Genomic DNA, 15,959 nt, shown 5'->3' on the forward strand with positions numbered 1-15,959 from the left:
CCAGCTTGTCGTTTTTTTTCGCTTCGCTTGCTGTCAACGTTTCTCGCAGCCGTCGGGGACTTGTGCGGGATCGTTGTTGGGGGTCGGGTGGGGGGGGGGTTTGCCGTTGCATTTCATTCACGTGGTTCGCGTGCTTTTTAGCTACGATGCTAGTAGGCAGACAACGATGGGCAGCGTTCGCACAAAGAAGGAGATCGTGGGGCGTAAATTCTGCCCCCGTCCAATTTTCGCCAGAACGGCGGTCGTACTTACTCCGTACAGTTATTCCGGGCAATTTCACTCTTATATACACACACACACAAAGACAAAGATCCCCCCCGTATAGCCTTTAACAGACTGTTGGGGCAAGTTCTGTTAGCGAGCAGCACCTGCGATGGGCGGAACGGTAGACGATGCGGAGGGGTGGCCAACACCACGCCCGGCCGCCTTTGTCTCCCCAAGTGGCGATGTTTACACACCGCACCAGGTAGCTCATTTGAGGCTGAGTCGACCTAGGGGAAGGCCCAGGACCGGTTCAGATAACCGTCACCGGTGTTGGTGGGCGTGAGCGGGAATCGAACTCGCGTATTTGCCGAGTTTGTAGTGCCGCGTGCTGACCGCTACACTGCCGCTCGCCCCTGCATACGCACGCACGCACGCATGGACACAGGCACACAGGCAATCGTACACGCAACACACACGTACACGCAAACGCACGTAGCACATTATTAAAAACATTTATCAGACGGAACTTTTAGTCACCGTTCGCGTATAAACACCTCCGCCGCCGTTTCTATTTATGCAACGGCAACAATTCGCAGCCGCGTAATGATGATGTCCAATCTCGCAAAACAAATATTGGAATTAAACTAAAATGTTTTTTTTTAAATATATCTATTTCGTTAATTCATATTTCCCTCCTCGTACCGCTCTTTTTAACGCAGAAATGGACACACAAACCACCCCCCCCCCTCCCTCCTCCCCCACCGGATTTTTCGCGCAAAAGAGCGGCAACTTCCAAAAGCGGGATTTTATTTCGTTGAAAGTAAGACGATTGCGACGACGATCAAGTGCCCCCCCCCCCCTACCCCACCCCTTACACCTGCGACTCCGCGGTTGAGCTGTCGGGCGGCTCACGTTGGAGTCGGAATATTTATTCATACCGGAGGAATCCGATGAGCTGTAAAGCTCATTTTTTTTTCACGGATGTCCAGTAGAGGGTCAACCCTTCGTGACCTCGCCGCCGGTGTACCGGCCGCGGTGCCGATCGACGCTTTACCAAATTGGCGGTTTGGGAAATTCTCACAAACTCGCGTACGGTCGTTTGAAAAGCATTCTGGGGGAGGGGTTAGAGGGGGGTCGGACACGTAACGGGCAGTGCAATGCGCGTTAATCTACCGCCACGTTCAATTGCCAAGTCCAGTCTCGTTGTGATATTCATTTTTACGTGAAACGGGGCGAGCGTTGTTGCCCCTGCTGCTGCCGACGTAGGAACGTAAATTATTAAGTCGAATTCAAAAACGAATTGGTAAATCATCCTAAGTACAGGAGCGGGGGGGGGGTGACCCTCCCGAAGACTGGTCTCGAGACTCGGGAGGGGGGGGGACGAACGACCTCAGTCGGTCGTTACATTCCTTGATCTCTCCGTTTACAATAAACTAAACACCCCTTTCCCCCTCGTGCCAATTGAAAAGTCGCAACGCAGCCACAGGGGCATGTGAGCCTGACTAACACAAATTGTGTTCGTCAGGCACCGCGGTGGCGAGATGTTGACTACCTCGCCTGCTATGCAGGAGGTCGTGGGTTCGATCCAAACCCTGACGCCTGCTGCTGCTGTATATTTGGAGTTTGCGTGTCTCTCTCTCCCCGTGGTCGCGTGGATTTTTCTCCGGGTCCTCCGGTTTTTGCCTTCACGTTTAGAATCAATGTCGCCGTGCCGAGTCCCAGTGAGCGCGCGCGCGTGTGTACGTACGTTGAACTTATTTCGTACAGGACGTATCCGACCGTGCTAAATGTCTCTCTCCTGGCCTCTTGAACTCGCCTGCCTGGTTAAACAAAAAATAAACTCGCGTGGCCATCCGTCATAGGGTTAATTTATAAGTCAAAATTTCAGCGTAACAATTATTTTATATAATATTATTATTATTATTTAATAATATATCAAATAACAATTTAACAATTCGTTGCGAACCGCCCGTCAACTTTACCGGTGCACGAGCCGGCACGGGTTAGCTGTCGGCGCGCCGCTAAGCGCCGGCTACACCGCCGGGCACGCTGCGGGCGCCGTGGCGCGACTCCGCTCCGTGCGGGGTCCCGACGTCGGAGCGGCGGCGGCGACGGGCCGACGAACGTCCGGGGAACGACGTTCGTCTGGCGTCGTTCCCCGACGTTCGTCGCGTTGCCGCCGCACAGCCGGTCATCGTGCCTGCGGATCGATCGCCGCTCGTGATGATGGGGCCGTGAGTCTTAACTGCGTGGGGAAAATTTTCATCCGGCGACCGGGAGCGGCCATCTTCTATCGGTGACGATCAGTGTTACTGTGTTGGTGAGACTTTCATCCAACAGTGGATAGATCGTGATTCATGGTGATGATGGTGGTGATGATGATGATGCAGCTGGATCACGGCTCTTGATAACGACGAGTGTAATTCTACGGGCGGATCATCATCCAGCAGTGGATAGATGGTGTTCACCGACGGTGGCTCACGGACGGCGCGTGCTCGGCGACCCACGCCGACGTCCGCGACTCGCCGATGAGCACGGAAAAGAGCGAAACCTGACCGCAGGTTCACGCCGGTCGGCAAGTTCAGACGTCGGACCTTGAAACGGCCCAAAGCGGGTCAAGCTGGCCAGTTGAGATTTCCTCTTTGTCCTCATCTTCCCGCGAATACATTTCTATAATGAATATAGCGTGTGTTGTGGGTTCGTGCCTCGTGCCGCTTATGCATTGTACTACGTTTTGTTAAAAGGAGAAATAATGTGTACGTGACCTCTTCCAACCCGGTCTGTTTTCATTCCTCGATTCATGAGGCTCGGAGCCTCCCCATCACGACACCGGCCTCCTGCCCAGTGGCTCCAACCAGCTGCACCACCACCACCACCACCACCGCCACTGCCACCACCAACACCACCGCCACTGCCATCATCAACACCACCGCCACTGCCATCATCAACACCACCGCCACTTCTACGGCCACCATAAACCTCCACCACCGCCGACGCCGACCACCGCAATCACCACAACCACCACCACCACCGTCATCGGTCTGTTAAGCGATATGGGGGATCTTTGTGTGTGTGTGCGCGTCTGTGTGTGTCTGTGTACGTGCGTGTGAGCGCGTGTGTGTACGCGCGTGTGTGTACGCGCGTGTGTGCGCGCTGCCTCTGCTGTCTGCCGGCTAGCGGCATACATTATTCAAATTATGAAAGCGGGTTCTCCATTCCCACCTCCTACCCACCCCCTTTGTCTCCCCCAGACACCCTCCCCCACTCCCTGCTACCCGTCTTCGCCCCCCACAGCGTGAACCAGCGATATCTGTCTATACCGCAACCACCGCCACCCCCATTACCACCGCCACCAACACCACAACCACCTCCACCATTACCGCCACCGCCATTACAGCCACCAACACTGCAACCACCGCCACCGCCACCCCCATTACCACCGCCACCAACACCGCAACCACCTCCACCATTACCGCCACCGCCATTACAGCCACCAACACCGCAACCACCGCCACCCCCATTACCACCGCCACCAACACCACAACCACCTCCACCATTACCGCCACCGCCATTACAGCCACCAACACCGCAACCACCGCAACCACCACCACCGCCACCCCCATTACGACCGCCACCAACACCGCAACCACCTCCACCATTACCGCCACCACCGTCAACACCGCAACCACCACCACAGCTGACACTGCCACCAGCGCCACTGCCACCATGGCCACCACCGCCATCACCACCGCCACCACCACCACTCTCCGTGTCCATGACCCTCCACTTGGCGATTGTGATACAAACATTTCGCGATCGCCGGCCGCTGTTGTTTTGCCTGTGGTGTCTGTCACAGCTGGGCCGGCCGTGATGCGGTTGGGGAGAGAGGGCGAGGGGGGGGGGCGGGCGACGTGGTGGTGGTGGTGGTGGTTGTGGTGGGGGGGGGAGGTGGTGAGGACGTGCGGTTGGGGCACGAGACGTGGCGCCTTGGGGCGGGCCGCGTGGCTCTCGAGAGCGCAGCACGACGAGCCGAGCGGGACGCCGGAATCGCGCTGGGAATGTTTCAATTCGCGCTGGGGCAATCCGATGAGCTGCGAAGCTCTCTTTTTCCCCACACGGTGCCGTCCCCCGAGCGCTGTTCCGCTTCGCGAAGGGTGGCTGGGTGGCTGTGTGGGTTGCGGGGCCCGCGCTGAGCCACGAGTGGACATCTTGCCGAGAGAGATGTGATCCCTACGGCTCCCCCTGCTGCGGAACAGGGCTGGCACGCTCGTGTACTGCTGCTTCTGCTGCTGCTGCTTCTCCTGCTGCCGCTGTGCTTCTCTCCGCTGTGCGTTGTCGGGGGTTGCGCGCCGCGCGTTGTTGGGCGCGATGTCCGACGTTTCGCTGCCACGTGCCAGGAGATTAATTGAAGCGAATGTTTCGTGAATCTGTGTGTGCGTGTGTGTGTTCGTTGACTCGCGTACAAAGACGAAGGTCCCCCGTGAAGCCTCTAACAGACTGTCGGGGCAAGTGCTGTTTGCGAGCAGCTATGAAGGCCGGCACGGCACTCGAAGGGGGTGGGTGGCCAGCACCGCGCCCGGCCGCCTTTGTCTCCCCAGTGGCGATGTTTGCACACCGCACCAGGTACTCATTTGAGGCTGAGTCGACCTAGGGGAGGCCCAGGACCGGTTCAAATAATCGTCACTGGTGTTGGTGGCCGTGAGTGGGAATGGAAATCGGACCGGCGGGTTCGTAGCGCAGCGTGGCGCTGACCGCTACACTGCCTCGTGACACACGCGCAGTCGTACGCTCGGTGACACACGCGTAGTGACACGCACATGGTGACACACGCGTAGTGACACGCACATGGTGACACACGCGTAGTGACACGCACATGGTGACACACACATGGTGACACGCGCGTAGTGACACAGCGCACACGGTGACACACGCGTAGTGACACGCACATGGTGACACACGCGTAGTGACACAACGCACACGGTGACACACGTAGTGACACGCACATGGTGACACACGCATAGTGACACAGCGCACATGGTGACACACACGTAGTGACACAACGCACATGGTGACACACGTAGTGACACGCACATGGTGACACACACGTAGTGACACGCACATGGTGACACACGCATAGTGACACAGCGCACACGGTGACGCACACGTAGTAACACACACACGGTGACGCACGCGTAGTGACACAACGCACATGGTGACACACGCATAGTGACACAACGCACACGGTGACACACGTAGTGACACGCACATGGTGACACACGCGTAGTGACACAACGCACACGGTGACACACGTAGTGACACGCACATGGTGACACACGCATAGTGACACAACGCACACGGTGACACACACGTAGTGACACGCACATGGTGACACACGCATAGTGACACAGCGCACACGGTGACACACGCATAGTGACACAACGCACACGGTGACACACACGTAGTAACACACACACGGTGACACACGCGTAGTGACACAACGCACATGGTGACACACGCGTAGTGACACAACGCACATGGTGACACACGCTCAGTGACACAGCGAACACGGTGACACACACGTAGTAACACACACACGGTGACACACGCGTAGTGACACAGCGGACACGGTGACACACACGTAGTGACACAGCGCACACGGTGACACATGCTCAGTGACACACACGCGTAGTGACACTGCGTGTGCAGGCTGCTCGGTCTGGCAGCAGCTGCTGCTGCTGCTCATAGTCGCCTCCATTCACGGCGAGGCTGTGGGAAAGAGACTTTGACCCCCGGAAAGGTCGCAGGTCATGGGTCAAGGTCGCCGCTTCTTGTCGGCTGTGATGAGCGGCACTGCCCAAACTCTCCCCTCCCCCACATTCCCCCCGCCCCTCGCTCCCCCCGCTCCTTTCTCTCGCACCGCCGCGCGCTTTGCTTCATCAAGGAACAGAAACGTCACAGAATAAAAGCCACGGTGCTTTTTCATCCCAGTGGTGGCGGTGGTGGTTGGTGGTGGTGGTGCGACAGTGGTGGTGGTTGGTGGTGGTGCGACAGTGGTGGCCGGGCGTGGTTGCTGGCCACCCACCCCATCGTGCCCCGTGCCGGCCTTCCATAGGTGCTCGCTAATAGCACTTGCCCCCAACAGTCTGTTGAAGGCTATACGGGGGATCTTTGTCTTTGGTGGTGCTCGGGATGGTGGTGCTGGAGATGGTGGTGCTGGGGATGGTGGTGCTTGGGATGGTGGTGCTGGGGATGGTGGTGCTGGTGGTGCTTGGGATGGTGGTGCTGGGGATGGTGGTGCTGCGGATGGTGGTGCTTGGGATGGTGGTGCTTGGGATGGTGGTGCTGGGGATGGTGGTGCTGGGGATGGTGGTGCTGGTGGTGCTTGGGATGGTGGTGCTGGGGATGGTGGTGCTTGGGATGGTGGTGCTGGGGATGGTGGTGCTGGTGGTGCTTGGGATGGTGGTGCTGGGGATGGTGGTGCTGCGGATGGTGGTGCTTGGGATGGTGGTGCTGCGGATAGTGGTGCTGGGGATGGTGGTGATGGGGATGGTGGTGCTGGGGATGGTGGTGCTGGGGATGGTGGTGCTGGGGATGGTGGTGCTGGGGATGGTGGTGCTGGGGATGGTGGTGCTGGGGATAGTGGTACTGGGGATGTTGGTGCTGGTGGTGCTGGGGATGGTGGTGCTGGGGATGGTGGTGCTGGGGATGGTGGTGCTGGGGATAGTGGTGCTGGGGATGGTGGTGCTGGGGATGGTGGTGCTGGGGATGGTGATGCTGGGGATGGTAGTGCTGGGGATAGTGGTGCTGGGGATGTTGGTGCTGGTGGTGCTGGGGATGGTGGTGCTCGGGATGGGTGGCGCAGCGAGGTGCAAGCCACGCAGACACAAGGTGGAGCTTCAGCGCGACGAGAGGACACAAAGACGCGGCCGAGACGCGGCCGAGACGGGAGGAGAGGCAGGCACGAGACGCTTGATACCAAAAACGCAGTGCGCTGGTTTTTAACGCGAGGCGTCGGGGTCGTCGTCGGCGTCGTCGTCGGCGTCTATTAGGATTCATGACTTCGAGATGACATTCAGCTCGCCCCGATCACGTCCCCCGCGATCGTTGCGGCAGCCCCTTCCGTTGCCTGGGCCACCGGAGCCCTTTGCTTGGTTTGGTTACGTGGGTTGGTGGATCACGCAGAGATTCGTAGTGAGATCACCCCATCCCCCCGCCCCTTCGATGCCAACAGCGTGAGCTGGTGGGCCTCTGATGTGCAGTGCTGCTGCTGTGGTGCCGTGTCGATTGGCAGTACAGCACGTCAAGTACGGACAGGGTACAACGGAATCATTCGTGGGCATTCGGCATCTGGAACCGCTCGTGCGTTTTTGTACTGTTTGTTGTTGGAATGCTCTTACCCCGTGCCCCTACTGGACATCAGCTTCATAGCTCATCGGATTCCTCCAGTATAAATAAATATTCTGATTCTAAGATGTACCTTCTGGACATCTGTAAACCGAAAAAAAGAGCTTCATAGCTCATCAGATTCCTCCAGTATAAATAAATATTCTGATTCTGCTTCTGACCTCCTCTCGTGCCTTTTTCCGCGGTGAGCAAATGACCGAGCGGATCAGTGAACCCATCCGTGCGGAAACTCTGATTGCTATCACCTCGTATGACACGCCGTTTCCGGGATTTCTCCCCCGGCTTTTCATTGCAAAACCATCCCAGGTTGGGAGGATCCTCGTGAAAACGGAGGCTTCGAGACTCGGTGAGGCTACATCACGCGTAAAACTCAATGATATTATTGTTGTTATTGTTGTTGTTGAAGTATATTAAAATAGAACATCTTTGATGACGTGAGGATTTCCGCACCGGTCATTATCTCGAGTTTTACCGCCTGTCGTCGGAGTTGGTTGGTAAATATTTGGTGATGGAGTTTCAGAATGGTCAGGTCAGAGATGTTAACTACCTCGCCCGGTATACAGGAGGTCGTGGGTTCGATCCCGACCCTGACGCCTGCAATTTTGGAGTTTGCGTGTCTCTCTCTCATCATCATCATCATCAGAGTGGCTAGGAGACGTTAACTACCTCGCCTGGTATACAGGAGGTCGTGGGTTTGAGCAGCGTGGATTATTTTTTTTGGGATCCTCCGGTTTTCCCCTCCACATTTAAAATCAACATCACGCGTTTTTGACTGCTGTACATTTCCACGTGATAAGCCACTTGCCTTGAGCGATCATTTGTGGCAAGGTCACTTTTGAAAAACAGCTATATACCTCAGTGGGCCTTACGTGGTAAAATACCAATAATAGATTAGTAGAAAGAAAATAAAATAAGTAATAGAATACGACGTTTCCATTGCAACACAAGCAGTCGTCATCAGGTAGAACTAAATTTGAGATAGAGACAAAACACAGACACACAGACAGACACACAAGCAGAGAGAGAGAGAGAGAACACAGAGACACACAGAGACAGACACACAACATAGACACACAGAGACTCTCTGTGTGTCTGTGTTGTGTTGTCTCTCTCTCTGCTTGTGTGTCTGTCTGTGTGTCTCCGTGGTTAAAGCTGCGTTCTCAATTGTAGCGAGGTGTGGATGGCCTCGGCCCCACTCTGTCACTGATGACTCGCAAAGGGACCCAGGGATTTTACAAAGGAACTCAAGCTCACCCCATTAGAAGCCCATGGACCCCCATATAGACCCCTAGACCCCTCCCCGTATAGACCCCCATATAAACCCGCGTATAGCCGCATGGACCAACATATAAACCCGCGTATACACAACCACGGGCTCGCGTAGAGAACCACACATTGTCAACGAGACCTGCAATTTCCCACGTACGGTTCACGCTGAAGGGGAGCCGACGGTCTCCGCCTCGGTTCGCCGATGAATGCCGCACAATACAAAAAAAAATCGCCACCACGAGCAATATTAGATTTGGTTTTTAATTTAACTTGTCTTAGCGTGGCTCAAAGCGTATCATGCAGAGAGCGAGAGAGAGAATGTAGTGGGGGTATCACTCTCCCGCTCGGTCGAGGAACCCTGGAGAAGAGAGAGAGACGCGTCGAGGGGTTCCGCAGCGTTGCGAACGACGGTGATCTCAACCGGTCCTGCCCCCCCCCCCAAGTGAGTACCTGGTGCGGAGTGTAAACATCGCTGCTCGGGAGGCAAAGGCGGCCGGGCGCGGTGCTGGCCACCCGCCCCCCCCCACTCACCTCGTGTGCCGTGCCGGCCTTCAGAGGTGTGCTGCTACTCGCTAACAGCCGCTTGCCCCAACAGTCTGTTAAGGCTATACGGGGGGGATCTTTGTCTTTGTTCGGGACATTGAAGCTTTGATGGGCGAGGGTCTGTGGCCCAAACGAATGTAAATAAATCAAAAATAAACAACCAATTGTTTTTGAACAAGTAAGGAATTGTGTCTAGCCTGTCCCCATTTATTCCGGGACCGTCGGTTGTGATTGCGAACAACTGCTTTTGCGTAATAATTAATTACGGTTGCGTAGTAATTGAAATAAACATTCGTCATGATTTTAACAATGGCAATAATGCAACGCTCATCCAAAGACAATGATGCATTGACATGCAGTTCTGCCCACTCCTACCGCTATCGTGAGATATTCCTCCATACTCTTTGGCTTTTTCGGTAAAGTCGCGTAGGCATAAAATAAAATGAATCACGACGTTTCGGGCGCAGCGAAAGCCTTCCCACCTGATGATGGACGCTTGTGTTGTGTTGTGCCCGAAACGTCGTGATTTATTTTATTTTCTACCCACGTGACTTTACCGAAAGAACCAAAGAGTATGGATTCCTGCAGTCACGAAAGCTTCAAATCAAGATTGAATATTCCTCCTTCCAAGATGTTTTTTTTAGACATCAGAGGTGGCAACCGCCATTTACACACCGCGCCCATGACTAATTTAAGGCTGAGACGAACTAGAGGGGGGGTGGGGGAGGCAGAGATAATTACGGATGATTTTGGCCTTTGGTCGGGTGTCGAACTCCGGTTTGCCGAGTTCATATAACGCAGTGCGCTAAGCACTGCGCCACCGCTCCCCAGCATACACAAAGGCAAAGCCGTAACAGGCTGTAGGAGCAAGTGCTCTTTGCGAGTAGCAGCACCTATTAGGGGGGGGAGTTAGTTTGGTGTCCAACACCGCTCCCGGCCGCCTTTGTCTCCCCAATGGCGATGTTTACTACACACCGCTACACCCGGTGCTCGTTTGTAGCCGAGTCAACAAAGGGGGTGGCCAGGGCCGGTTCATATAATTACCGCCGATTTTGACCTATGGTTGGGAGTCCAACTCTGGTTGCCGGATTCATATGTGGCACCACGGTGGCTAGGAGATGTTAACTACCTCGCCTGGCATACAGGAGGTCGTGGGGTTGAAACCAGCCCCTGACGCCTGCTGTACATTTAGATGTCCCCCCCCCTCCTCCACATTTACACTGAACATCACGCGTTGAGAGTATTTGGATACTGCTGTATATTTGCGCGCGGTGAGAACGCCGCCACTTCGTTGGGACTATCATTTTGTGGCCAGAACCGCTTGTGAAACAGGACTATGTATCTCAGTGGGCCTTAGCTGGTTAAAACAATAAAATAGTAAAAAAAATATATAGATATATTAGAAAAAATGCAGTCGCGCAAGCCACTGCGCCCACCGCCCTCCAGCACGCGCGCGCGCGCGCAGTGGGAGAGACGGAGAGAGACTCCCAGCTCGGAGCAATCCAAGTCGATAGTGAGAGAAAGACAATGGGCCAATCAGCGACAAAGCCGGAGCACCCCCCCCCCCCCCACTACGGTGGGAGCAGACACGGAAGAGGAGGGAGGGAGGAGGGTGGCGGTATTGGGGGGTGGGGGGGGGCTGACGTGGCTGTGGGGGGGGGGGGGGTGCCCCCTACCCCTCACCAGCAGCGCCTGACAATGTCAGGCGGGAGGCGTCGCCGCCTCTCGTCCCTCTCGCCCCGCGTCGCTCGCAGCGAGCCGGGGCGGGCGGGCGGACGAATCGTGAACTCATTCGCTGCTGCTGCTGATGATGAAGATTATGATGATGCTGCTGCTGATGATGAAGATTATGATGATGATGCTGCTGATGATGAAGATTTTGATGATGATGATGCTGCTGATGATGAAGATTTTGATTATGATGATGCTGCTGCTGATGATGAAGATTTTTATTATGATGCTGCTGATGATGAAGATTATGCGGATGATGCTGCTGCTGATGATGATGATTTTGATGATGATGATGATGCTGCTGATGATGAAGATTATGATGATGCTGCTGCTGATGATGAAGATTTTTATTATGATGCTGCTGATGATGAAGATTATGCGGATGATGCTGCTGCTGATGATGAAGATTTTGATTATGATGATGCTGCTGCTGATGATGAAGATTATGATGATGCTGCTGCTGATGATGAAGATTATGATGATGCTGCTGCTGATGTAGATTATGAAAATGATGATGATGCTGCTGCTGATGATGAAGATTTTGATGATGCTGCTGTTGATGATGAAAATACTGCTGACGAAGATGAAAATGCTACTGCTGTTGATGATAATGAAGATGGTGATGATTCTGATGATGCTGCTGATGCTGATGAAGATTACGATGCCGATTAAAATGCTGGTGATGATGAAGATGCTGCTGATGATGTCTAAAACAAAAGATAGGGAAAGGATGACGATCGTGCCGCGTTTTCGTCGTTACTGCTGCGGTGTGGAGGACGGAGGATTTGGAGCACTTGCTTCAACAGTCTGTTCAGGCTACACGGGGGATCTTTGTCTTTTTCTTTGGGCGCTTCAACACACTGTGCTGTTAGCGAGCACCGATGAAGGCCGGCACAGCACACGAGGGGGTGGGTAGCCACCACCACTACCACCACCACTCTCGGCCGCGTTTATCTCCCCAGTTGTGATGGTTACACACCACACCAGGTACTCATTTGAGGCTGAGTCGAATTAGGCGAGGCCCCAGGTCCGGTTCAGATAATCGTCACTGGTGTTGACCGCGAGCGGGAATTGAACCCGGGTCGCCAGGTTCGTAGCGCAGCGCGCTAACCGCTACACTACCGCTCCCCACGCGCACACACAGGCACGCACAGACAGACACATTCACGCACACGCACAGACAGACACACACAGACAGACACACACACGCACAGGCAGACACACACTCACACACGCACAGACAGACAGACTCACACACAGACACACACGCACACACGCACAGACAGACACACTCACACACAGACAGATACTCACAGACAGACACACTCACACACAGACAGACACACTCACTCACAGACACACACAATCACACACACTCACAGACAGACACACTCACACACAGACAGACACACTCACACACACTCACAGACAGACACTCACACACAGACAGACACACTCACACACACTCACAGACAGACACACTCACACGCACAGACACACTCACACACACACGCGCGCGCGCGCCCCTTCGCCCGTCTCGTACAGAAGAGCCATTGAGACAGGCGCGCACAGACATCGAGGTCCAATTTAATTAGTCCGCCGCATACCCCAGACCCCTCCTCCTCCTCCTCCCTCCTTCTCCTTCGTGATTCTTATTCTGTTTTATAAATAAGAAACCCTCCGCCCCTTCCCCCCGACTCCCGTCTCTCTTTAACCCTTATTCTGCACTCGCACCAATTCCCCCCCTCCTCCTCCTCTCCCATCCCCCTCTCATCCCCCGGTTCCCCTCTATTCCTCATCGAGCCCCCCTCCCCTTGTTATTCATGGTGTGCCTCCCGTGGCACAATGCCCACGTCTGGGCGCTGAAGGGGTTAACCCGGGAATTGTAACGTCAAGTTCTGTGCCGTGACAGGGCTCGCTTTTCCCACGCTCCTACTTTACAAAATAAAGTTCGCGAAACCTCTCTGGTGCCCCCCCCCCCGTTCCCTCCCTCCCTCGCCCGCCCCCCCCCGAGAAATAAGGGAGCCCCCGCGTCACCCACCCACCCACCTTCTCTTCCACCCACCCACCTTCTCTTCCACCCACCCACCTTCTCTTCCACCCACCCACCCATCAACCTCCCAATCTCGCCACTAAATTGATATGCTTAACCACCCCCCGAACTACCACTACCATAGTCATCATCATCATCAACATCACCACGATCATCATCATCATCAACGCCATCGTCATGGCATTCACCATCAGCATCGTCGTTATGACCATCATCACCATCGTCATCATCATTGCCTTCATCGCCACCATCATCATGATGACATCATCCCCACCACCACAATCATCATCATCGCCACCACCATCACCAGCATCATCACATCACCATCGGCCAGACCACCACCCCCACCACCCTCACTCACCACCACCACCACCAGCCCCATCTCTCGCCCCTAAAACCTCTCACACCCCCCCCCGCGCCCCGCAGCCAGAATGAGTCATCATTTGAACGTGAGCCGCGTGTGTAAGACGCGCGGGTAGCAGCGCTGGCTGAGTGGGATTTGAGACGGTGATTAGAGACGGGACGGTGGGAGGGAGTGGTCGAGGAGGTGTGGGGGGGGGGTAGAGATGAGAGTTGGGAGCGGGTGGGTGGGGAGATCGTTTTGCTGCTTGTCAAAGTCTAGGGGGGGGGGGTGGTGGAGGGGGGGGGGCGGTCTATACTGCAGGCTTAGTCGACACTGTTGGCACCGATGATAATATTTAAAATGTGATGCACGCCTTTTGGCGTCCTCTGGTCTAACACCGTTTTGAGACGAGGCTCAAAAGAAAGCGGTCTCTGGTGTGGGCCAATCGGTTTCAAGGACAATGCATCATATATTATCAGAGTGTGTTTTTTTTGTTTGCATTCTGACCACAAGTATTGTGGTTAATGCAGTGCCATGACTCCTTGTGAAAGGTTTCAGTTTGGTGTTTGAACATCTTAACACAGCTGTTTTGTTGCCAGAAAAAAGGGGAAAAACTATTCTCTAATATTCATAATAATACAAATCGTAAGGTTTTTATATTTGCTACCACCAAAATAAGTTGAAGCGTAATGAGCTGCGTGTGGTGTTGGTGGTGGTTGTGTCGAGCTGACCAGCAAGCGACCCCAGCTCAAATAGCGGGAGGAGTCGTCTTTCGAGAATCAGAATCTGTATTTATACAGGAGGAATCCGATGAGCTATAGAGCTCTTTGTACACAGATGTCCAATAGGGGCGATCGTACGCGGCCGGGTGGTGGCGGGCTACACGACCAAAAGCTCATTTGGGGCCGGATCATTTATATAACGGAAAAAAATACCATATTCATTTAAAAAAATGTGTTTATGCTTTATTTATTTACCGTTGTGTCTACCTCCGCATATACCAGGCCCTGTTCCTCGTTTCCTGCCTCTCACTTTATGGGTCTTTTTTTTCTTTCTTCGTGGCTCTCCGCTTCCATCCCACCACCGAAGCCAAAACTCCTCGCCCGAGCATTCGAGCTCGTGATCCACCCGAAGCGAGAGTGGCTGAAATGAAGTCCCCACCCTCCTCTGTCTTCAGATTTGGCGACAATCCTCCGGACACAAACCTCGCAGCCGTCGTCATGGTTGTGATCGTTATGAAAGGTTAAACGGGTAAAGGCGCAGCCCTGCATGTGCTCGCTAACGCCGCTGCTGGCGGGGAGGGCCTCCGCTAGAGGCGGAGCGCTCGAGAAGGGTGTTTGGCCTACTCATCCACGCAGGCCGGACGTCGATCATCGACCTAACTGTGTTGAACCCGTTTACACTGCGGGGTGGACAGAGGCAGTGCGCGTGTGACAACAACAACAACGACAACAGTTGTAACAACAGCAATTGTTGTAACAATCACAATTGCTGTTGTGACAATTGTAAGAACAGCAGCGACAATTGTTGCGACGGTTCGACTGAGCTTGTCCGAGTGCTCTGTGTTGCACGGTTGCGTGTGTCATTGCACGTGGTTGCACGTGGTCGTAGCTGGTCGCGTGCGGTTGTAGCCGGTTGCGTGTGGTTGCGCGTTGTCGTAGCTGTTAGCGTGTGATTGCGCGTGATTGCGCGTGGCTGTAGCTGGTTGCGTGTGTTTGTGCATGGCTGCGTTTGGACGTGGCTGGTTGCGCGTGGTCGTAGCTGGTTGCGAGTGATTGCACGTGGTTGCGCGCACGTGGTCACGTGTTCACGTGTTCGTGGCCGCGCGTAGGTCACGCATGTCGCTGCAAGTGGTCGCATGTGGTAGAGGTGGTTGCGTATTGCTGCAGGCGGTTGCGCGCGTCGCCGGTGGGGTTGGGCGGTGGGGGGGGTTGATAGGGGGGGGGGGTATTGGTGGGGGGGTATTGGTGGGGGGGGGTGTTATTGGTGGGGGGGAGGGGGGGTAAACTTAACCAATGAGGTGCCGGGGCACGTTTTTCTCTCCGCACACAAAAGCAAAAAAAAAGTAAAAAAAAAATTCTCGCCGCCGCCGCCGCCGTGTTCTCAATGGCTATTCATTGCCATGGAGAAAGCGTAACGTAGAACGGGGGTGGTGGCGTGGGGGTGAGAATGCGGCTCGAGAAGACGGGGAGAGTTTTGGTGGTGGTGGTGGAGGGGGTGGTACTGATTTACATCTCCCCGCTCCGTCTCCCACTCGCACGACCGCCGCGTCAATGGCTGTCCATCAGCGGCCGCCACTGACGTGGCTATGGCTATGGCGGTGGTGGCGGCGGCGGTGGTGGTGGTGGTGAAGGCAGCACCAGCAAATGTTGCATCGGGCCTGAATGGTTTCACGCGTGCGAGTTGTGTGCG

General features: G+C 54.9%; 1 protein-coding gene across 22 annotated transcripts in view; it reads left to right on the forward strand.

The window, feature by feature from the left end:
• Nucleotides 1-15,959, forward strand: part of LOC116953618 (uncharacterized) — a 167,904-nt gene that overhangs the window by 142,559 nt on the left and 9,386 nt on the right. Inside the window, exon 1 of one of the 22 annotated variants that reach the window (XM_076075154.1) lies at nt 1,468-9,319. The exons of 20 other annotated variants lie outside the window; for them this stretch is intronic. In XM_076075154.1, the coding sequence (XP_075931269.1) occupies nt 6,394-7,206 (813 nt within the window). In that variant the 5' untranslated portion in view covers nt 1,468-6,393 and the 3' untranslated portion in view covers nt 7,207-9,319. Of the gene's footprint in view, nt 1-1,467; nt 9,320-15,959 lie in introns of those variants that run through there. One more of the 22 variants, XM_076075152.1, reaches the window with a different exon arrangement.

Source organism: Petromyzon marinus, chromosome 52 (assembly GCF_048934315.1).
Source record: "Petromyzon marinus isolate PM22_M1 ecotype Great Lakes invasive population chromosome 52, UKy_Petmar_22M1.pri1.0, whole genome shotgun sequence".
In the NCBI taxonomy this organism is placed as follows: Eukaryota; Metazoa; Chordata; class Hyperoartia; order Petromyzontiformes; family Petromyzontidae; genus Petromyzon; species Petromyzon marinus.